Source organism: Lissotriton vulgaris, chromosome 7 (genome assembly GCF_964263255.1).
Source record: "Lissotriton vulgaris chromosome 7, aLisVul1.2, whole genome shotgun sequence".
NCBI classification, from domain to species: domain Eukaryota; kingdom Metazoa; phylum Chordata; class Amphibia; order Caudata; family Salamandridae; genus Lissotriton; species Lissotriton vulgaris.
This window is the reverse complement of record NC_141695.1, coordinates 934,726,983-934,751,480: the sequence shown is the minus strand read 5'-3', so window position 1 is coordinate 934,751,480 and position 24,498 is coordinate 934,726,983. Positions and strand designations below refer to the sequence as shown.

Below are 24,498 nucleotides of genomic sequence, written 5' to 3'. Positions count from 1 at the left end.
CAATAACCTGGGATATCTTTTATCAAACATCGTCCCTTACCCTAGAGGCACTCCAGTACCAATCAAATAAAATGAACATTCAAATTGATCTTCTAAAAATTAAGGCAAATAATGTAGCGGGAATCAACAACAAACTTGCCCAACTAAATGACTTGATAATCAAAGCTCAAAAAGAAAATGAAAACACGACCTCCGATTGTATCTATGTACCTATTATGGACAAACTAGCAGTACTACCAGCAGTTTTAGCCAGCATAATAGAAGATACTAAAAGAAACATCAAAGTCAAACAGGAGGAAGTTATGACGAATATTACCCCTACGAAGAAAGAGGAATTAAACAAAACTGGGAGTGGTTTTTATAACCCTAAAGGGACAGAATCAAAAGAATCATTAAAACTTCCAGATAAAAGAATTAGTTTACCGGTCCAACAAATCATGGAGCTATCGGAGAACGAAGTTACATCTGTAGTTAACCATGAGGATCAAAGCGATAATCATACTGATTCAGACGGATTCACGACCATCACAAAACGACAAAAGAAAAAACTTCGTAAAGCAAGGAAAAAAGATAAACAAACTAAATTCTACATTAAAGACAGATAACAATCCGACACCACCAACCACTGAAGATACACAGAAAGGTAGAAATAATTACTTTCCAATCTTTGGAAAAAAAATCAACAAAAGGACCCAATACATCCAATATGCCAGCTAGTAAATGAAACACAAATGCTTAAGAGAAACGTCAACGGAGTAACAGAAGGACAAATGGGTAATGATTCTCTAGATAACCTGCGTCAGATAATAAAACTGGATACAATTCTCAAAAAAGAAGAAACAGTGCCTAGTAATTGTAATCCAGACAAAACGAACAGAAGCAGTCCAACAAATACAATTCAAATAATAACTCCCCACCAAATACATGGCACTGCTGAGGAAAAAAAAGAGAAGGATTGGGCCCTTACAGTGTCGAAGGCAGCAAATGGTCCCACAAATGCATCGGAATGGGACAATTTACATATTAAAAGTAGGGAAGGAAAAAAGTGAATTATCTATATACCCAAGCAACCTGAGAAAAAAAATGTCCCTACTGTACAAATCCCAATAAATAGTGAAAAAATTATATTCACACCTAAATTCCAATCTAGAGGTAGGCAAGATATACTTAACAGTGGGTATTTACTTAGACTTTTCAAATCCATACCGGCACTTACCAATATCGACAGTGACGATATAAGCTCTGTCGAATTTTTGGAGGGGAAACATAATAACCAAACCGCAACGCTAATAACATTAAGGTCGCCAATAATAGCTGACCAGATTATAAACGAGCAAACAACATTTAAATCCTGGGGCATATTACTTACCAAAAAACTACCAGAGGTTTACCCACTCCATTCATTGGAGAGGAAACAACACCAAAACACAAAAAGGTAGACATACAGACTATTTCAGTTCTAAAAAATGCTCTTGGTAGATCCGGACAAAATATATATGTACCATACCACAAAACACCATATATAGAAATTTAGAAATAAATGAAAAATGGGTAACTATGGCACTCCACAGTAACCAGAAACAATGATATGGTACCTGATCACAAATAGGAGACAAAAGTAATGACAATGAAATAGTAAGAGTATGCTCATGGAATATAAATGGACAGAGCTAAGATCTTAAATGCTCAGATAGACTCCATAGCGGGATACCCCCACATTATAGTATTACAAGAAACCTGGGAAACTAACCCATTTATGCTACATGGATACGCTGGCTATTATGAGCACGCAAAAAAAGAGCGAAGGTTCGGACGAGCCAGTGGTGGACAGGCAATATTTCTTTCTAATACACTACAAGTACAGCATGAACAAGTGATAGTAGACGCAAACACAACAGGTGATGGACCGAATGTGGATCAATGTCACACACTCAACCCAGTCCAAAGATCTGGGCCCAAATCCATCGTTATTTTGCACTCCACACCACCCTGGGTTAGACAATGGCGATATGCAAATCAGCTCTGACCCTGTGCCCCATGGGAACAGTCCAGTCCGAACTACAAAAGCCATGTCCTTCCCAGAACGGAATCAAGCATCCGAGGACCGGACCGGTTTCGAGGTAACACCTCTCATCAGCCCGGCTAGCTTGACTCCAGTGGTGTGGAGTGCCTGGGACCCACGTCTGGGCATCCCCAGCGCACTTAGGGCGGAATATGCAAACACAACAGGTGATGGACCGAATGTGGATCAATGTCACACACTCAACCCAGTCCAAAGATCTGGGCCCAAATCCATCGTTATTTTGCACTCCACACCACCCTGGGTTAGACAATGGCGATATGCAAATCAGCTCTGACCCTGTGCCCCATGGGAACAGTCCAGTCCGAACTACAAAAGCCATGTCCTTCCCAGAACGGAATCAAGCATCCGAGGACCGGACCGGTTTCGAGGTAACACCTCTCATCAGCCCGGCTAGCTTGACTCCAGTGGTGTGGAGTGCCTGGGACCCAAGTCTGGGCATCCCCAGCGCACTTAGGGCGGAATATGCAAACACAACAGGTGATGGACCGAATGTGGATCAATGTCACACACTCAACCCAGTCCAAAGATCTGGGCCCAAATCCATCGTTATTTTGCACTCCACACCACCCTGGGTTAGACAATGGCGATATGCAAATCAGCTCTGACCCTGTGCCCCATGGAAACAGTCCAGTCCGAACTACAAAAGCCATGTCCTTCCCAGAACGGATTCAAGCATCCGAGGACCGGACCGGTTTCGAGGTAACACCTCTCATCAGCCCGGCTAGCTTGACTCCAGTGGTGTGGAGTGCCTGGGACCCACGTCTGGGCATCCCCAGCGCACTTAGGGCGGAATATGCAAACACAACAGGTGATGGACCGAATGTGGATCAATGTCACACACTCAACCCAGTCCAAAGATCTGGGCCCAAATCCATCGTTATTTTGCACTCCACACCACCCTGGGTTAGACAATGGCGATATGCAAATCAGCTCTGACCCTGTGCCCCATGGGAACAGTCCAGTCCGAACTACAAAAGCCATGTCCTTCCCAGAACGGAATCAAGCATCCGAGGACCGGACCGGTTTCGAGGTAACACCTCTCATCAGCCCGGCTAGCTTGACTCCAGTGGTGTGGAGTGCCTGGGACCCACGTCTGGGCATCCCCAGCGCACTTAGGGCGGAATATGCAAACACAACAGGTGATGGACCGAATGTGGATCAATGTCACACACTCAACCCAGTCCAAAGATCTGGGCCCAAATCCATCGTTATTTTGCACTCCACACCACCCTGGGTTAGACAATGGCGATATGCAAATCAGCTCTGACCCTGTGCCCCATGGGAACAGTCCAGTCCGAACTACAAAAGCCATGTCCTTCCCAGAACGGAATCAAGCATCCGAGGACCGGACCGGTTTCGAGGTAACACCTCTCATCAGCCCGGCTAGCTTGACTCCAGTGGTGTGGAGTGCCTGGGACCCACGTCTGGGCATCCCCAGCGCACTTAGGGCGGAATATGCAAACACAACAGGTGATGGGCCGAATGTGGACTGGGTTGAGTGTGTGACATTGATCCACATTCGATCCACATTCGGTCCATCACCTGTTGTTTTTGCAAATGCCGCCCTAAGTGCGCTGGGGATGCCCAGACGTGGGTCCCAGGCACTCCACACCACTGGAGTCAAGCTAGCCGGGCTGATGAGAGGTGTTACCTCGAAACCGGTCCGGTCCTCGGATGCTTGATTCCGTTCTGGGAAGGACATGGCTTTTGTAGTTCGGACTGGACTGTTCCCATGGGGCACAGGGTCAGAGCTGATTTGCATATCGCCATTGTCTAACCCGGGGTGGTGTGGAGTGCAAAAAAACGATGGATTTGGGCCCAGATCTTTGGACTGGGTTGAGTGTGTGACATTGATCCACATTCGGTCCATCACCTGTTGTTTTTGCAAGTGATAGTAGACAGCAATAATATCTTGATAGTCAAATTAATCTATAAAAAATCTACCCAAAACCCTAAAACATATCTGATTACAGTATATATTTTGCCTACAAATCGGAGCAGGGATGAAACTTGTAGAACCCTGAACAATGCCCTTATTAATATAATGATAGAGGATCCCCTAGCAGATTTCATGATTACCGGGGACTTTAATTGAAATCTTATGTCATCCCACACAAGAGACGACATAATACAATCCCAAAACCATCAATGGCTAATTCCTGAGCAAGATCTAGGGATACACAATAATGCCGATGAGAATAGAAAGGGAAAGAAACTATTAATGGACATTGAAGCAATGGGACTCCGAATACTTAACGGTAGAATAAAAACAGACATTCCACCATTAAACAGTTACTTTGGGCATAACGGATGTTCAAGGATCGATAACACCATGACCTCGTTGCATATGTTCCACAATATTATCTCGTACCAACTAAAGAAAGTTAACGAAAGTGATCATGCTCAACAAATAATTATAATGAACATCGGACTAAATAGAAATAAGGAGTACCAATCCGCCCATGGGCATATTGGCACAACAAACTACAATTTTTTTTTGGGGAATGTGGAAAATAAAGACATAATGAATGATGAAGTGGAAAGGATTTTGGAAGTATGCCTTAAGGACACAGTAGCAAAAACAGTGATAGAGCAATGGGAATACTTCACGGGGAATCTGACCACACCACAAACTAAAATAAATACTAAGAACCAAAAATATAGAGAGCCACCCAGGGATAATGAAAACCACTTAAATCTGCCTTATACAATAAGGACATTGAAGAAAGAACGAAACAGGATTGTCAGGCTACTAAAGAAACCAGGGATAAAAGCGGAAAATCTGGGAAAATTAAAGTTATTGAATCAAAATCTGAAGAAACTAATATGGGGTGAGAAAAATCAGGCAAAACAAGCAACCTGGGCAAAAGTATTCCATGCTAGCAAGCAAAAGAACTCTAGAGACTTCTGGAAGATTATCAATAACCTTGCTAGACCTAACAAGCAGGTAATCTCACCACCACTAACTGAGCAGGAATGGGAGATCTTTCTGAGGAGACACTTAAATCAAGACACTTCACAGTTAAGACCCCTAGAAAAGGGACATGGGTACAAAAAAGATAAATCTCCTTTTAAGGATACGCCAATAGTTATAGAAATAGAAGAGATAATCAAACTTATAAAAAAACAGAAAAACGGCGCTCCTGGACGAAATGGGATACCGTCTGCTCTCTTTAAAGAAAACCCAGAACTATGGGCGACCATATTAGAGAAACTAACCACAGAAGTCATTAGAACTGGAACTATCCCTATATCATTGCGAGGATCTCTAATAACTCCAATTTTTAAAAAAGGAGATTGGGCTCTTGCAGAAAACTACAGACTGATTACTCTTCAAGACACGGATGCCAAGCTATTTGCAAGAATTTTGTTAACAAAACTATCTGAATGGGTGAGGGATACGAAGAAATTGCCCTTAAACCAAACAGGCTTTATTCAAGGCCTAGGAACAACAACAAACATAATGGTTCTCGCACTACTAATGGATAAATCAATCAGACTCAAACAACCCCTGTACCTATGTTTTATCGACTTTAAATCAGCATTTGATTGTGTCAAAAGAGACCTTCTGTGGAATAAACTGGAAAAAATTAATATCCCACGCCCCCTCCTCAAGCTGATTCGCCTTTTCTATACAGAGACATGGGTAAGCGTGAGGATGGGGGATGGACGAACGCTATCAAAGGAGATTCCAGCAAAGGAAAGGCCTGAAACAAGGTTGTGTTTTAGCCCCCCTACTTTTTAATTTTGTTTCTTGCGGACCTAACGGGAATATTGGATGACGAGAATGCACATCCCCCGAAACTAGCTGATAAGCGCCTTACGAATTTAATGTATGCGGATGACGTCATACTATTGAGCCATACTAAAGTTGGACTGCAGCGTCTAATCAGGAGGACTCAAACATACTCGAAAGAGAATGGGATGGTCATAAACGAGACTAAAACAAAGATTATGGTAGTGACCAAAAACAACAAGAGAAGATATAAAAGTAAATGGATTATGGATACAAAGGAGCTGGAGCAAGTAGAGGTATATAAATGCCTGGGTGTGCTATTTGATGCGAAGGGTAGCTATCAACTGCAAAAAAGTGAGACTCAAAGAAAAGCGAACTCACTAACTGCAGCATTTAGAACTGTGCAAAAGTCACTTCCCAGCCTAACATATGGTCCTCTGCTGAATGCAATTGCCGCAAAACTCCTACCGACCATAACATATAGCAGTGAAGTGATAATGGGCAAGGATAGCGAAACCCTGAACAAGATCATAACCAGAGCCTACCGAGCCATATTCCATTTACCAGCAAATGCGTCCCCAGCCCAAGTAAGGCTGGAGTTTGGACTGACCAACCAGCAACATGCAAGGCAAGGCCACTTTATAAAAGTATGGAACCAAATAAAAAATGACCATCAAAACGAAATATCGCAACTCTTATGGATAGAAATAAATAAGGACACAAATTCTACTGGGTGGATCTACCTAAAGGAAGCAATAAACGAATTTGCGATGACGCCAATATGGGAAAACAATATAATCAAGTCATCGTTCAAGAAAATAATTAATAAAACTGCAAACCATCTATCCATCTTAAACGATAAAGCTATCCTCACCAAAAGAAAACACGCATGGATGATAATTAATGGATATAAAAAGAAGGAAATCCAACAATACCTGGTAACACCATGGACAGAAAAAAACAAACAGGTCCTCCTTAAAGCCAGATTTGGAACAATGCCAGGCCTAGGTCACCTTCCCCCGTGGGAGAGACCGAAAACTCAAAAGAAATGCAGACTGTGAAACAACGGTGAGGAAGATATGCTTCATCTTCTCTGTATCTGCCCTACGCTTTTACAGGAGAGGAAATCGTTACTAAAGTTTCCCTTCAAAGTACGTGGCATAAGGACATGTAGACAGGCCTTGATCAATTGCATGAACTCGAACGACATTATTTTAAATGCTATCTTTGTAAAGTTTTTAATGATAGTCAAGAGCAAATTAGATGTTATGCCTATTGTAGATATTTAATTACTTACAAAATTACATTTTTTAGTGTTTTTATTCGAGAACACAGTTTTTAGTTTTTGTCTGAGATGTGTAATATTGTAAAATTTTAAATAATCATCACAATAAACTATTTACTTTTACTTTTACTTTACTCTCGAGTCAACCCTGTTCACTGCTGCAACGCAAGTTATCATCCGTGTAGTCATTAGGCTGGGGATCTATGATTGTTTCCATCACTCCATTGCATATGGAAATCATTTGGTTTTAGGACACTGGCCTTACATGCCATGCACAAGAAGGAAGGATTAGAAGGCCTCATGTTTTTGCAGAATATGTTACTCAAGCTCAGTTGGCCCAAATCTCAACCCATCTGGAAATAACCACTTGAAAAACAGATAACTTTTTATTCTAGAGAGTAGTGGCAGCAGCTGGGTCTTTCACTCCAGACCTTGCTTGACTGACGTTTGGTTTTCCATTGTAGGATAAACAGCTATGGAAAAGCCACAGTGTTAGTAGAGTATTTAGCCATAGTGTTAGTTGAGTATTTAGCTCAATTGTTAGACTTCTGGAGAAAAATAAGGCACATATTTGGACTTTTCATGACCATCAGATTCCATGCCCGGCCTGGAGCTGAGGATTAAGCTTTCTCCTTTCTTTGTTTTACTAGCTAGCATGGGAAACAAAATGTAGTCCGTCGTTAGGAATCTCCATAACGGCATGAATGTTCTTCCTCTTTGCCCCTTCTTTCTTTACTGCACCCCTCATCAAGAAAAGCAGCTCCCCTAGTTTTTGTGTTTATACTGTGCTATAATTAATGTTTCTTCTGTGGTGAAGTAAAAATTGTGCGCTGTACTGGTAAAGAGCGCCCTTTGGCGGTCCTTACAGGACTCACTGGCGTGGATGCGTTTAATTGTGTTCTGAGGGTTCATGTCCTTCCACTGATCAGCTAGTGGCACTTGAGGACAGCCATTACGGTTTATTGCTGAATACACACCATCGATTTTTGACACCGTGCTCGTTTCAAATAGTGCAACCAGATTCTCAGGCCCACAGGTTTCCAGAGACTACCTGTTATTTTATACAGCGTTTTCAACCCACGCTGCCTCATCTTTCCACGCCGCCCCTTCTTTCCAGCTCTGTTGGTCTGCTTAAGTTGCTGCTACCTTTTAGTGAACACAGATTGCTACTTGTGATTCCTTCCAAGGAGCAATTTACAGAGTTCTACTGTGTCACACCAGTTATGTACCCATAGATCGTAGGCGGTTACTGCCCTGTTCTGCTCTCAGCACCTACCCTCAACCCATTTTGATATCGTATGCCCATCATGCAATAAGGGGACTCCAGTATATATAAGGAGGGGATTTTTTCTCTTGGGACAGGCCTCATTGTGGTGGTAGACGCCTCTATTCAGGTGAACAGTGCCCTGGGTCCCTTCAGGAAGAAATTAAAGACTTGGGATGCGACACTGCCTGAACCTCCAAGGAAGTGGAGATTGTGTGCCATCTCTTGGAACAGGTGACCCCTGAGACCCATAGCGCCAGCTTACAACCTTTCTTCACAGAAGTCAGACTCCTAAACATAATCCCGGATTCCTGGAGAGGGTTGACGATTGTCCCCATACACAAAAAGGGAGACAAAATGGTCCCCGATAACTACCGTCTAATAGGTCTCCTTGACAACAAGGCCAAATACTTCGCTGGAATAATCCTAGAGGAGATCGTGACATGGGCGGACTCAAAGCAGATTACTCCATGGAACCAGACGGGTTTCCGGAAAAAAAACAGAACAAACAACATCCTGGCTATCTCGCTGATAATGGAAGGAGCTAAAATAAAAAAACTGCTGCTGCACTTGTGCTATATCGATTTTAGCGCAGCCTTCGATAATATTGAGAGAGGCATGCCGTGGCGGAAACTTGCACAATGGGGCATACCTCAATCGCTTCTAAACATGCTGAAGTTACTCCATTATGACACCTGGGTGCAGGTGAAGCTGGGAAGTGGGACCCATCTGTCTTCCAGAGTCCGCACGACTAAAGGGTTAAAAAAAGGGTGTGTGCTGGCCCCGACTTTGTTCAACCTATTTATGGCAGACTTATCAGGCTGACTTGACACAACTCCCACTCTCCGAGGCTGGGAGGAAAAACCCTAAGTAATTTATTATACGCAGATGACGTGGTACTTCTTAGCCACACACATATTTGCCTCCAGAATTTGCTGATCGAAATGCACAGCTACGCAATGGAAAATGATTTAAAAATCAATCTAAGTAAAACACGTACAATGTCGATCAACGACAGGAACAAACATCAGAAGCCCTGGACTCTGGGTGGCCAAAAAATAGAGTCTTTACGCGAATACAAATACTTGAGAATTATCTTCGACACCGCCGGCTCATTCATTCGGCAGATGGAGGAAACTAAAAGAAGAGGGGCCTTGATCGCCATCACATTGAAAAATCTAGCAAACCAACTATCGGGGCCAACCTTGACACCATATCTAAAAGTCATCCAGGCTAAACTGCTCCCCTCAATTTCTTATGGCAGTGAGGCATTACGAGGAAGAGACTCTAGGAACTTAGATAACATCCAGGTAAAAGCATATAGAACTCTGTTCTCACTTCCGTCTTGCACCTCGCCTGCCAAATAAGGCTGGAGTTTGGCCTAAAAAAACAAGACCTTGCAAGACAAGGAGCCTACATTATCTGCTGCCACAAACTCCGCTCTGCTTCCAATGACACCTTAAACGCGATGCTGTGGCAAGACATACAAAGCAGGGATGTATCTCAGGCATGCTCCTACTTGAAGGCAGCATTGGGGGCTGTCAAAGCTTCCGCACTCTGGGCAATGCAACTGGGGCAAAATTTGTTTAAAAAAGCGGTTTGGAAAAACGTAAAACTCTTTCCCTAATAGAGTATAGGCCGCTTTTGCTAAAAGAAACCATGCGAGGATGACACTAAACACGTATAAATCCCTGACACCACAACTTTACTTCAGCCAGAGCTATCCCAAAACCATCAAACTGAAGTTTCTGAAATACAGATTAGGGATCCTGCCCAGCAGAGAGCATCAACCACCATGGCTCAGGAGCAATGGTCAGGAAGTCTGTCCGCTCTGCAACCTAGCAACTGGAGACATACTCCACATGACCTGTCTCTGCGAAGCGCTTCGACAAGTCCGCCGACAGCTATTAAGGGACCAGCTCAAGCAGATAGGGACCAGCACGCGCAGGTAGGCTGTGCTTGCATGCTTGAACCCTGCGAATACAAAACGGAATTGTAGATACGTTAAGTTTCTGACCACGATAGAGCAAAGACTACCAAATCTACAAGTTGCGGCAAGCACAGGTTCTGGCACCTAGCGGACGAAATTTGGGCTACAAACGCCTAGCCCGGCCGGGCTCAGGGAACTCTGCTAGACAATTATTCTCGGTCCCTCACGGCATGAACTTTGATAAGGACAATTACACAGACTATTCTCACCATATTTTAAGAAATTGTTTTAAACACAACGATTGTATTGGTTTTAATTAACTATACAAAATAAAATTTATCTTATCTTTATCTTATCATAGCGCCAGATTACAGCCTAATTCAAGGCCAAAATGGCATGGGAGGACCCGACTGGGAAGACGCCCTTCACAGGCTCAAATACCCATTCCTATCTCAGTCAAACAGTATACAAGAAAGGAACCAGGGAAATCAGGTAGGACGGAACCCCCTCATGCTATCACAGGTGATTCTTTTGACGACTATGCCAGGCATGATCAGTACCATATATCCCCCCCAAGATGATGGGAAAAGTGGACTTTAGTCTCTTGATGACACAGATGACAAAATTGATGTAGGTAGACTTTGGCGTCCCTTGTCTGCTCCTTAAGACCAATCTAGTGAGAGTCAGGCTCTACCCCCTACAGCACCTCCAAATATATTGGATCCTGAGACTACCTAGCAACGCAAGTCCTCAGCCTGGTCCTTAACGGACAAGGTCGCCGAACATGTTGCTAATTCACTTCAGAAACACTTGGGCCAGGAGGTCAAATAGTAGAATTCCCCAGATCTTCTCTTGTGGGTATGGTGGTGGTGATGTCAGAAATTGTTCAAAGATTACAATTTTTCTCACAAAATTTGCCAAAACCCCCATAAAAAGTGTATTGACAGATCTGGTGAGCACACCCCTGACAAAGACCCTGAGTAAGCTAGAGAGTTAGGCACTCTGATCTCACCAGAAATCCTGTCAAGTTGGGAAGAACGAACCATCATACTTTTGGGCAAAACCAACTGTGTCATCTCTATCGAGAGAAGAAGGTAAATGCTTATTACCCAAAGCTGGGTGATCTAGCTACTTCATAAACTTGGTTCATAGCAGACAGTGCCCATTTTGGAGACCCATTTATGTTGGAGCAAGGCAAATATGTGGCTAGATTTATTTATCTGGACAATGAGCAGGCATCCATTGAGAAAATCTTAAGGCAGAAGATTTGGGGAGAGGCCTGACGAGGAAGAGGGAACTGCACTGCTCGGCTTTCACCCGAAGACCCTCAAAAAGGTCAATTTAATCGCCGGGGGATACTGGCAAGATCAAAATCGTTTTGGTGGATTCTTCCCATACAGGCTAAACAACAAAATAGTGGCCTCAGAGGCTCATGCAGAGGCAAAAACACGTCTAGCTCTGGATTCTCTGTTAAGCTAATATCTTCTTCCCATGGAAGGGTAATTATTTTGTCAGTTGGCAGAAACTAACCAACCATGCTTGGGTCCTCCAAACCGTTGCAGGTTTTCAATTAGAATTTTACGGCTCACTTAGAGCAATGGCAGAGACCAAAATCCATACATTTTTCACAGAAATAATCCAGACTCATAGTCCAGGAGGTCGAGGCACTGGTGCAGAAGGAGTCTGTAGTACAAAAGACCCTCATCCCATGGCCTCCATCAGAAACCTTCTTCTGGTCCAGAAAAAGGACAAGGGTTTTCACCCAGTATTAAACCTCACACTTTAATGAGTGGGTAGTATTTTGCCACTTCAAGGTGAAAAGTATCCTCAGAGAAGGAGATGGAATGGCACAGTTGGACCTATAAGACAAGTATCTTGCAATACCGATTTTTCATCCACAGCACAGGTTCCTGCAGCTCCAATGGAGAGCAACATCTTGAGACTTTACAACTCTACCATTGGCCGACTGTCAACACCGTGGTGCTTCCGGAAGGTATCGAGAACTATGTTTAAGTTACTCAGAGAGGGAGCTATGAGGTTGATAGTTTATCTGAACAACATTATCCTTATGGATTAAGGTCCTCACAAACTGAAGGAGCATCTTCGCCTGATGGTAACTTTGCTACAAAACCTAGGTTTCATGGTCAACCAGGAGAGGTCTATACTCCACCGGGTAAATTCGATCTAATTTCAGGGGTTCATGGTAGAGTCAGTCTCAGCAATCCTTAAACTACCAACCTCAAAAGTAATGAAAATCTGGAAGGAGCTGAAATATGTCATAACCAAAACTAGGATATTACTGCGGAAATTAGCCCACATAAAGGGGCTGTTGGTCTCTTACATCCAGGCTATATTAATAGGTCCACTACACTACAGAGTGATGCACTGTCAAAGACTCCTCACCTCAGGAAAGAACCAAGTTATTCATAATTAGTAGAGCGGTCAGACAACGCCCAAGAAGAATTCACTGGTAGCTTTGACATATGGAAGCCTGGAACAGCAACGTGATTTTCAGGTCTTTACCAGTTTTGACCATCAGATGCCAGCAGGTCAGGCTAAGTAACCAGATGTGGAGACTGGTCTACATGCAGACAATGGAAACTGCCTAGAGTTGCTGGCGGGATCATATGCCATCAAATGTTGGACAAAGAGACTGGCAAAGTTTTGCATCCCCCTCAGAATGGAAAATGTCTTGGCAGTGTAGTACACAAACCATCTGGAAGGGACCCCTTCTCACCTTCTCACGGAGATGGTCAAGGAATTCTGGCACATCTGCCTGGACAATTAGGTTGCGGTCACGGTGGAGTACTTGCAGAGGACTCGGAACAGAGGACTGGCAAACCCCTCACTTCTTTGATGCCAGCGCATGGCAACTGTACACAGGAGTGTTCGGTCACTCTTGTTATTCTGGGGTTCCTTTCACACAGACATGTTTGCCTCCTGACTTGACACTGCAGTACTTCAGTTGGAAACCAGGCCCAAATACAGTGACAACGGATGCTTTTCTGCAACTTTCGTTACCTAAGACCATTTAGATCTTTCCTCTTTTTGCGATGATTGCATGAGAGCTGCGCAGAGGGTGCAGCCGGTGGCAATGTGGTGCTGATCACTACGATATGAAAGTTGTAATTTTGTTTCCTAGTTCTGAATGAACTTTCCTGAGATTTACCAATCAGTTTACCCATCTTCAGAACCTTCTGTTGAATCTGGAGGGGAAATACCATCGACTAGGCCTGGAAGGTTTATTTCAAGTTATAGCATGAAGGATACCACAGAACATTGGAAGCTCCCAAGTCTTTTTGAACAAGCTCAAGATTGCATCAGGAAAGACTAGGCAGACAGCACAGTAAAAAGACACAAGTCGATTTGAGGACCATGGCTAATTGCTGTGTGGAACGGGATTTGGTTCCAGTGGGGTTGGACGTTGTCCAGGTCTTTAATTTTCTGTCACAACTTGTTACACAAGGGGAATTTTACAGATGTATAAATGGTTTTTGCTTGGCTATCTGAGCTGGTCATGGATACGTTGATGATATGACAGTAGTGGAAAATCCGCTGGCATGCTGATTAGTCAGAGGGGTAGACTTTCAAAAACCCCTACACCGAAAAACTCATCTGTGGTATGTTAACCAGGTGTTATTTTCTCTCCTTGCGACTGACTTCCCTTCAAGGAAAGAGCTAACAGGTAAATTGTCAATTACTCTTTGTTAAATTTCATGCAAAACGGTTCTGATGTTAAAGTTATAGACCTTTCAGGCAGAATGTACACCCTTCAAGGGGTCACTTTTTCTATATCCAGAAGAACAAAATGTAATACCAAGGTAATTTATTATCCTGAACTCAAGCCCTCCCATCAGTTGAGTGGGGTTAAATGTATTACGTGTATGAAGCCATGACAGAAGCAATCAGTAATTCAGGGGTTAACCAATTGTTCATATCAATAAAAAAGCCTTCTAAGGAGGTATCCTCTCCCACCATAGACAGATGGATTAGGTGGGCGTTGGAGGAGGCTAGGATTGACACTACCAGATTGGGGACACATTTAATGCCATGGCCATGACATGGCATCCAAGGCGTTTTCATGGGGAGCAAAACTCAATGATCTCATGAAGGCAGCAGACTAATCTTATGATTATCTTGGAACAATTCTACTTTAAACTAGTAAAAGGTGTGACTTCAATTGTAATAAATAATCTTTGAACTAGCATAAACCTTGCCTCTGGGCATGACCTAGAATAAAAAAGATCCTAGCTATTTTGAGGGAAATTTTTCAATTCTATTAAGGACATCAAGGTAAGGACTATCACACCAGATTTCTCGACAGATACAATGATTACTTATGTATCTTAAACCCTGCCCAATTGAGTTTGTGATGGGTATACTTTATACTAGGCACTAGAAGTGAAAGGACTGGAGAGGATTATTATCTCTTAGGTACTGAACAAAAGCTGGAGCGATGAGAAGGAAGCAGAGTACTATGTTTGCAAGAAGAAAGGATGGGAGTATTAAAAGGCAAGGGCATTCATACTGTTAAGGTGATTACTATTGGTTGTGATGGACTACATTTTTTCCTATGCTTCTTGGGAAACATAGTACTGTTATAGTAATGAGGATTACTGTTCTTTTTTATTTATAAAAGGAAACAACGAATAATCCTCACCTCCGTGTTCTCAATAGAATTGAAACCTTTCCTTCAAGATTGCTAGGACATTTTGTATTATTAATAAGTTCCAGGAGATACAGTTTGGGAGTATCTCTTAAGCCAAACGAATAAATACAGCAAGATTTGCTCTTTTGGGTTTGATTTACTCTTGGTTCAATTAGGTGAAGATAGAAGAGTCATGTGCAACAAGAATTATTTTTTAAATAAACTAATTTCATAAGGTCTTACCTTTATTTCTTAGCAAATACTTTTCATATTGCAACTGCTGCAATTATTCTAGTTAGAATCAGAAGCACTCATTTATAGCACCAAGCTCCATGTCTATGACAACATACCCGTAGACCCGGCGACTGCATCTATTAAGATTTCGGTTGCGTATCTTCGTAATGGGCACCTGATATACTGCTATACTAGAAGAGCAAGCATCTCATCTCCACCTGGGAACCCAATAAGAATGGTGACTTACTAAGGATCCACTTAACAAACAGACCGGTGCCAATTACTGGCAAATTAGCCAGAAACTGGAATGCTATGGATAAGGATGCTTTCCTACAGTCACTAGCCAAGGATGTCCCTTCCTTGGATAACGACATAAATCTGTCAGTTGCCACGCTAACCAACTGGCTACAAGAGGCCAGTAACCTTCATGCTCCTTATAAAACAATCAGACTAGCACGCCGTACGGACGCCAACAGATGGTTCTCAGCCGACTTGAAAAGCAGGAAACTGGCCCTTCGGCATCTTGAACGCCTGTGGTGTCGTGATTATGACACCGAGGGGAAAATTAAATATACTAGGGCAAGGAAGGAATACATGAATGCCATCTCTGCAGCGAAGACAGAGTATTTCTCTTCTCGTATCCTAGAATCAACAAACAAATCTAAAGATATCTTTTCGGTTTTTAATGAACTGACCAATTTGGAGAATGTTCGTCCTAAAGTAACCCCTACCCAGTGTTTGTGTGACTCACTCAACACTTACTTCAGTGACAAAATCAAGGATATAAAAGCTAGCATTACCCAATCAAAAACTCCAATCATGACTGGCATGGCAATCAAGACCGGTTCTGCCACTCTCACCAACTTTTTACCCACAACTCTGGACCAGCTTTCGGAGCTACTGACGAGAGTTAAATCTGGCTCCCCATTAGATATCTGCCCCCCCCCCCCCCGCATCCTGAAAGAATGCTTCTCCGCCTACCCTACCCCTGTTCTTGCTCTCCTTAATGACTCTCTATTGTCAGGCATAGTCCCGTCTGCCTTCAAAGAAGCAACGGTCATACCCCTATTGAAAAAACCTGGGGCTGACCCGGCATGTAAGGCAAACTACAGGCCCATCTCGTTGTTGCCTTACCTGGCCAAAATTTTAGAGGCACACGTGGCGAAAATTCTCTCCAACTTTTTGGAGGAGTCCTCCTGCTTTGACCCCCATCAGACTGGATTTCGGCCTGCGCACTCTACGGAGGCAGTAGTCACTCCGGTGTTGGACACTCTCCGAGATTGCGCAGACAGACGCTCTCCCCAGGCACTGCTGCTCCTGGATCTGTCGGCCGCGTTCGGCACGGTCGACCACAACATCTTGGTCGACCGTGTCGGACAGGCCGGCATACAGGGCACAGCGGCCTGTTGGTTGAGATCCTTCTTGGAGGACCGCTCACAAGCGGTACGCCTGGGGGACCTAACTGGCGTTAAACAACTTACCCCATGCCGAGTGCCACAGGGTTACTCCTTGTCACCTCACCTCTTCAATATATATATACTCCCCCTGATACAAACGTTGAGGGACAAACAGGTGAGAGTCTTTAACTATGCAGATGATCTGCACTTACTCTTCACCATTGATAACTCTGAAAAATCCGTCAGTCACTTCCAGTCAACCATGAGGTTTATTAAATCCTGGATGGACCAAACTCAACTGAAATTGAACCCGGGGAAAACAGAACTGGTATTGACTGGGAACAGCGCTAAACACTGGGGCCCTCAATACTGGCCCTTAGACCTGGGTCAAGCCCTACAACCATCACCATCGGCTAAAACGCTGGGAGTCATTGTGGACAGTGACCTTTCATTAAAAGCACAAGTGGGCCAGGTGGTTTCCAAGTTTTTTTATCAGCTAAAAAAAATCAGGAAGGTTCGGCGATTACTAACGCTAGAGGCCACTGCCCAGGTTGTGATCGCCACTGTTTTGTCCCATCTGGATTACGCGAACGCCATCTATTTGGGTCTCCCAGTCTTTCTACTCAAGCGTCTCCAGATGGTACAGAACTATGCTGCCAGGATGATACTGAAGCAACCAAGGTGGCAAGCAGCGACCCCCCTTCTTACTAAACTGCACTGGCTCCCGATCACACAACGCTGTGCTTCAAGGCAGGCTGCATGATTTTTAAATCACTGCATGGCAAAAGCCCCAAATTCATTAACCAAATAATCACCAGATATGTTCCCCCCCGCAACCTTCGCTCACTCCACCTAGGCCTTCTTCAGATCCCTCCGTTCAAGCTTAAACGTTCTGGTGGACGTAGGTTTGCAGCACTTGCCCCCCGCCTATGGAATACCTTGCCACTGGAAATTCGGCTCTGTCAAGATCTTCTACCTTTTCGGAAAGCACTGAAGACTTGGCTTTTCAGACCAGCTTTTTAAATCCTATTCTTTTACCTCGGTTGTGTTACTGTCAAACTCAGCGCCAAGAAACTAATCAGTGTTAGTGCGCTTAATAAATAATTTAATAACATAACATAACATAACATTACTTATAACACCTGATCCCGGCTACACTTTAATGTCAACAGTCTAAAAGATTTCAGTTAGGGGGCGACCCAAGATGGCGGTGTGAGCAGACGTCTGGATTCTCTGCTCCCGCCGACGGCCGACTTATAGCACCGGTTCCGGCTGTTTCCTGGCCCGCTGATTCAGGCTGAGGGACGCACCGGACTGTGGAGACCGCTGATCTGGCCTGAGGGGCCGGTCGGGAGGCTTGAAGATCGAGGGCCGGGCAGGGTAGAGCTCGCAGCCGGAGACGCGCCCCTCCGCCACGGGACCGCAGCTGGAGGCCCGGCGTGGCCTGGGAGAACGAACGCCGGGCAGCAAACTACGGAGGGCCTGCAGGTGACGGCTGGTGGGTCCGGGCCGCCGTGGGCTGAGAGAGCGCCGGAGACTGTGAAGATACACGCGAGCGGTGGCCAGATCTGAGTTGCGGCGGAGTGGGAAAGGAGGCCGGTGCGGCACCACCTTGGGAGGCGCGGTGAGGAGCAACAGCACTACGCACACGGTCAAGGCCCCGACTGGAGCACAGAGGCCCTCACGTGCCACCCCGGCGAGGTATAACGACCGCAAGCTTTGCTACTGGGCGTGCAAGTGGCAGGGCGTCCCTCAGGTGAGGTGGAGACACCAGTGTTGGGGCGCGGACGGCGAGCGGGTGGTGGCTGCCCGAGCACTGCGACAAGGCCACACCTGGGGAAGGCCGCGGCACCATTTTGAAGAAGGCCGCGAGCTGCTAACGCTCTGCAGGGAACGCAGCTGCGGTTGAGGGCCTGACTGGTGGAGTTGGGCTCTCCAGCGCTATCACAGAGGGCGAGTCACACACCGAGGAGTGCTGGGCCGCCTGGGACAACCGGACAAGGTGGTGGCTTTGACCAGCAGCAGCAGGGGAACAGAGGTCAGTCACTGTGGACAGTCCTGCGACGAGTTGTGGCCTTGTTTGAAGGTAGGTCTGTGGACCTGGGGAGCACGCTGCCGCGGTGAGGCCTGCTTGCCTACAGGAAGGATATGCGGTGAGGAGCGGCGCGTTCTGGGTTTGCGGCTGGCTGCGGCCTGGTGCTGAGGTGGAGCTGCGTTACTGGCCGCGGGGTTGCACGGGACGCAGCCCGGAGCGGGAGAGGCGCTGCTGGGGACATTCCGCATTGGACAGGCTGGTGGAGTAGGTGGCGCGGAGAGCTAACCAATTGCGGCGCGCGCCTGGCCATACCCGAGGCCACAGAGTAGCGGGTGGTGAAGGAGTGCCGGCGGTGAGCACCGGGGTGAGCGAAGAGCAATGTCCACTTCCACAGGACGCAAGGAGAAAACTGTGAAGGAGCTCTTCCCGAAAGCACAAACGGGCCGGAAAAAAGGCGCAACAGGGTCGGCTGTGGTACAGATGGGTCCGGAGGCAGAGGCTAGCTCGGAGCCTATCACAAAAGCGTTCCTAGAAATCCTCTTCACGACACTAAGGGAAGACATCCACGCCTTGAAAACGGATCAGGGAGGTGAGAAGGGACGTGGATAGGATCGGTGAGCGGGTGGCAGACTTGGAGAACAAGAGTGACAATAGGAAATCTGAACTTGCCGCCCTACAACAAGAGATTGTACGCCTCCATGATCAGCAAGTAGACCTCCAACTGCACATGGAAGATCTGGAGAAACGCTCTAGGAGACATAATATCAGCATTCGGAACGTTGCACTGTCGGAGACCAACAAGGACCTGTTTCGGTTTGCGCGGGAACTTTTCAATCACGTCTTGGGGCGCCCACTGGAATCTGAACTACGCCTTGACAGGGCGCATCGTGCGGGTCCTCCGAGGGCGTTGCTGGCTCCGCCGCCGGACAACCTAGTGTGCGTCCAAGATTATCGAACGAAGGAGGAGATATTGCAGAAAGTGCGACAGACCATTGCTGTTTCAGGACTTGGCGGCCCTCACGTTGCACAAGCATGGTCTCTTCAAACCGGTCACGGCCCATTTGCAACAACAGAAGATACCCTACAGTTGGGGTCACCCATTTCGCTTGGTCTTCAGACTGGATAACAAGCAATACCAGCTCCGCTCCGTCTCGGAGGCCTGCCGCTTGCTGGGTATCAAAGTGCCCGCCGAGGAGGATGAAGGACAGGGGACCGTGCCGGAGATGGACGACTCCAAGCCAAGATGGCGACAATAGAGTAGACAGCGGAGGGTGAAGAAACCTCCAGCGATGGAAATAGCAGAAGGTCGAAGGTCTGTGGTGGAGGCGGTGGCGGCAGATGGCAGCTCGGCCCCCAATGATGGACTTGTCAAGCTCATTGTCGAGCCATGATTCCCTGTTTTGACTGCCTGGCCATTAGCGGTAGGGAGGCCAATGAAAGGTTTGGTGTACTACCCGTTCTACATTTTCCTTATCATCTGTAGATGATGGACTCATTGTGCTTTTGTTGTTTGGGGGGTTCTGGGGGTTGGGCAGGGAAAGTGGGGGGAATGGTTCATGGTCCACCAAGGGTTTGGATCTGTGTTTTGTCTCTACTTCAGGGGCCCTTGGGTGGGGGTGTGTTTACATGCTGCGACACCGTATGTTTCTACGGCTTTGATAAGGCTGGTTTGGTGTTCCACTGGTTAAATGCCTGTCAGGGATTTTACAATACTTACACTTAATGTTCAAGGGCTGAACAACCCAGTCAAACGTATGGCAGTCCTGCTATGTTTGGAGCAATCCCAGGCCGACATTTGCCTCCTACAGGAGACACACCTCCTCCCCAAAGATTGTCATCGCCTTCGATCTCGTAGGTTCCCCTCTCAATTCTTCTCCTCGAGCCCCACTAAGACGGCCGGTGTTGCAATCTTGTTGGCCCAGAGGTTTAGGGGCAGGGTGTTACACAAAACTGCGGAGATTAAGAGGAGACTGTTAGCCTATAGATTCTCGATAGGGGACTCCACACTCACGATATACACTGTATATGGCCCCATCGAGGACCAAGAAAAGTTCTTCCATAGGGCGCTCACAGAGATCACAACCGCACCCGACCGCTATATAGTACTAGGGAGTGACTTGAACATTGTTCTCGATAATGCCCTAGACAGGTCGTGTCAGCGCACTTCCCTGACGGGGGCTCTTTCGTCGGAGGGCTTGGAACGTTTGGCGGAGCTGGGCCTCCAAGACCTTTGGCTCCGATTTCACCCAGGTGAGAGAGATTATACGCATTACTCCAATGCACATAAGTCCTATGAGAGTTTAGATTACCTGCTTGCATCCACACCTACTCAGGCGCTTGTTACCAAGGTGGACATAGGAACTGCCTCACTTTCTGATCACACCCCAGTGACATATGTCCTCTCCATGCAGCAGCAGAGCGATCACGCAGGGTTTGGCGACTGCGGGAAACATTTCTACACAGGGAGGTGGTGGTTGCTAGGATTCAGCGCGCAATTGCAGACTACCTTTTACATAACAACAATGCTGATACCACGCTTGCCACACAGTGAGCTGCGCTTAAGGCGGTTCTCAGGGGGGAGTTTATTGCCATTTCGGTAGCCGAGAATGTAGAGCCTCAGGCTTACAGGGACAAACTCACTCAACAGACCAGGGTGCTGGAACAGATACAAAGGAGAACAAGTGACCCGAGAATATGGAGACAGCTGAAGGCGGTGCGGCAGCAGCTGGCGGCGTTCGACTTAGATCGGGCGGAATTCGTGGCCCTTAGGCTGCGCCATGCGTATTACACTGGGGGAGACAGATGTGGGCGACTGCCAGCGCACAAGCTGCGGGAGGTGACACAGCAACGAACGGTGCGGGAGATAATTAGGGGGGGATGGCACACATGTCACGGAGGATCATGACATCGCCAGCTCCTTTAGCTCTTTCTATGCGGACCTTTATTCCGCTGATCCCCCGGCTGACGGGGAGGAAACTGACTTTCTGGCTACTGTCCCCCTCCCGGCCCTCCTGAAGGATCAGATGGAGTATCTGGAGAGAGATATACGACCGGAAGAGGTCATTTCGGCCATTTCTCGTCTCAAATTAGCGAAGGCCTCTGGCCCGGACGGTTTCCCGGCGAGTTTTTACAAGACCTTTTGTGCCCAAGTCACCCCGATGCTTGCATGCCTATTTACTTCTTTCTCGGAGCAGGGTGCGATCCCTGGAGACCTTTTGGAGGCCTCCATCGCTGTGATACCCAAGCCGGGTAAGGACCGTACGAAATGTGGGGCATACCGACCTATCTCCCTGCTTAACGTGGACCTCAAGCTCTATACCGGGATTCTGGCCGCCCGCCTGGGCCCATACATGGGATGCCTGGTGGATCCGGACCAGTCCGGGTTCATCCCGGAGCATCAGACCTCCGACAATACTAAGCGGGCCTTCCATCTCCTTGAAAAGGCCGCACGCACGGAGGGGGAATACATATTGTTGGCCATAGATGCCGAGAAGGTGTTCGACAGGGTCCATTGGCCTTATCTCGAGAAGGGCCTGGTGAAAGCAGGTATGGGTCCGAAATTCCGTGCTTGTGTGATGAATTGGTACAAATTCACTACAGCCATGGTCCGGGTCAACGGGATCACCTCTCCCCGATTCGCTATCGAAAGGGGTACACGACAGGAGTGGCCTTTGTCTCCCCTGCTATTTGCCCTCTACATGGAGCCCCTTGCGAAACTTCTTCGATTAGACCAGAGGGTGCGGGGATCAAATTTGGGGGCGACGTGCATACAATTAGCTTGTATGTGGACGACGTTCTGATCTCGCTTTCTTGTCCAAGGGCATCCTTGCCGGCGTATTTTGAAGACCTGACGAGCTTCGGTCGTGTAGCGGGGTTTAAGCTCAACACGACCAAATCGGTGCCCCTGGATCTGTCCCTTGAGAAACCCACTCGAGCCTTCTTGCAGGAGTCGTTCCCCATTCAGTGGGCGGCGGAGGCCGTGCCATACCTCGGGATACAGCTGGCTCCTTCACCGGCAGTCTCCGTGACTATCAATTACTCCCAATTGCGACTGAAAATTAGGCGTGAGTTGGGGCAATGGAGGCACTATCCTCTATCTTGGCTAGGTAGGGTGGCGGCGGTCAAGATGACGATCCTCAACCAGATCTTGTATCTCTTCCGCACAATCCCTCTACGCCCCCCTTTGGGCTGGATAAAGCAGGTGCAATCTGAGCTGTCGCAGTTCATTTGGCAAGGGGGGGGAAGCCCCATCTGAAGCTGCGTCTGGCGATGCTGGCCCCTGAACAGGGTGGGATCGGGGTCCCGGATTTGGCAGCGTATTTCCAAGCTGCACAACTACGCTTTCTGGTGGAGTGGAGCAGGTGGGAGTCGGGGAAGCACTGGTTATTCCAACATCAAGCCATTGCTGGTAGAACCCTACAGGAGATCCCTTTCCTGCATAGACGACACAGACCTCCTAACCTGTACGCCTCCTACGTTACGAGAGTCCCGCTAGAGATCTGGGATCGTACGAACGTGAGCCATGAACTCACGACTGTCCCGTCCCCCCTCACCCCCATTGTGGGGAACCCGGACTTTCAGCCGGGGTTGGACGAGGTGGCCTTTGCTAGGTGGAAGCCCTCTGGCTGCCGGTCCCTCTATCACATGTACAACCCAGAGGGGGTTCTTCCATTCGTGCAGTTCCGCCAGGAGTTTGGGTTGCCGGAATCGGAGAGGCTCAGTTACCTGCAGGTGCGGTTCTGGGCTCTCAGTGACCATGTGCACTCTTCGGCGAACAGACACCTAGCGCCCTACGAATGTTGGTTGATTACACGCCAGACAGACAAGCATCTGATTTCAGACCTTTACAAGATGTTCCAGAGCAAACACACTTATACGTACAACGCTGGCAGGGTGCGATGTTAGCGGGAATTGGGGAGGACACTTACAAAGAATGGGAGGGGATATACTATAGAGCGCGGCATTCAGCGTATCACATGGGGCTCACTGACACCCTCACCAAGGTGGCGTCCTATTGGTACTATACCCCTGAGCCCCTCCACGAGATGGATCGTGACAAGGACGCCCTGTGTTGGCGCGGCTGCGGTCAGGTGGGCACGTTGGTGCACTTGCTCTGAGACTGCACATTGCTCACGGGGTATTGGAAACAGATTCTAGACGACGTAGATTCCCACTTTGACACAGATTCCCCGTTTCCGTGCGTACGTTCTTCTGGGACTCCCCAACCCTTTGACTTACCTGCTGCGTTCCCGTAGAGGCCGATTGATAGCCATTGCCTTGTGTTCAGCGATGCAGAATATATTGGCACAATGGCGCTCAACCCAAGTCCCCACATCCCACGGGTGGCTTCACCGCCTCTGGATGGTGCTTGGCATGGAAAAACTCTCGTTGTCAAGAGCAGGGGAGGGTGCCAAATACGCTGAGTTATGGCAACCATTCCTGTCTCTGTTGGCCTCTGAGTTTCTGGAGGTTACCTGCCCCAGGTATCTCCCACTGCTGCGCCTTACGGATATAGGGTAGGGGGGCATGGACAAGGAAGGTTGGGATGGAGTACGTGTGGTCGGCAGGTTAACAGTGTGCGGTGGACATGGACCATGGGGGAGGGGGAGATGGGGGAGGGTAGGGGGTAATGGGTGGGATTGTTTGGGGGGTGGGTTCTTCCTTTCGGCGCTTCTTTTCTTGTTTGTAATAATTGACAAGTATGCATGAGTGCTCAAGGCCGGTGGAAGGAATTCGATGCTGGTGTCCTTTTACATGCAGATTTGAGGGGTTGCCTCATGGGATAGGCTAGGATTGGCGGCCTATGACGGCCCTTATGAGGAGACTGTTAGAGTGCAGCCCTCTTACCGCATTGTTCCTTGCTTAAAGACGCGGCCGGCCCTGTAA

The 24,498-nt window shown here is 47.1% G+C and overlaps 1 protein-coding gene across 1 annotated transcript in view; it reads right to left on the bottom strand.

Moving 5' to 3' along the window:
• DIAPH1 (diaphanous related formin 1) overlaps window positions 1–24,498 on the bottom strand; it is a 1,314,985-nt gene that overhangs the window by 430,703 nt on the left and 859,784 nt on the right. Inside the window, exon 18 of the mRNA XM_086931364.1 lies at window positions 17,415–17,423. Within this exon, the coding sequence (XP_086787490.1) occupies window positions 17,415–17,423 (9 nt within the window). The remainder of the gene's footprint in view (window positions 1–17,414; window positions 17,424–24,498) is intronic.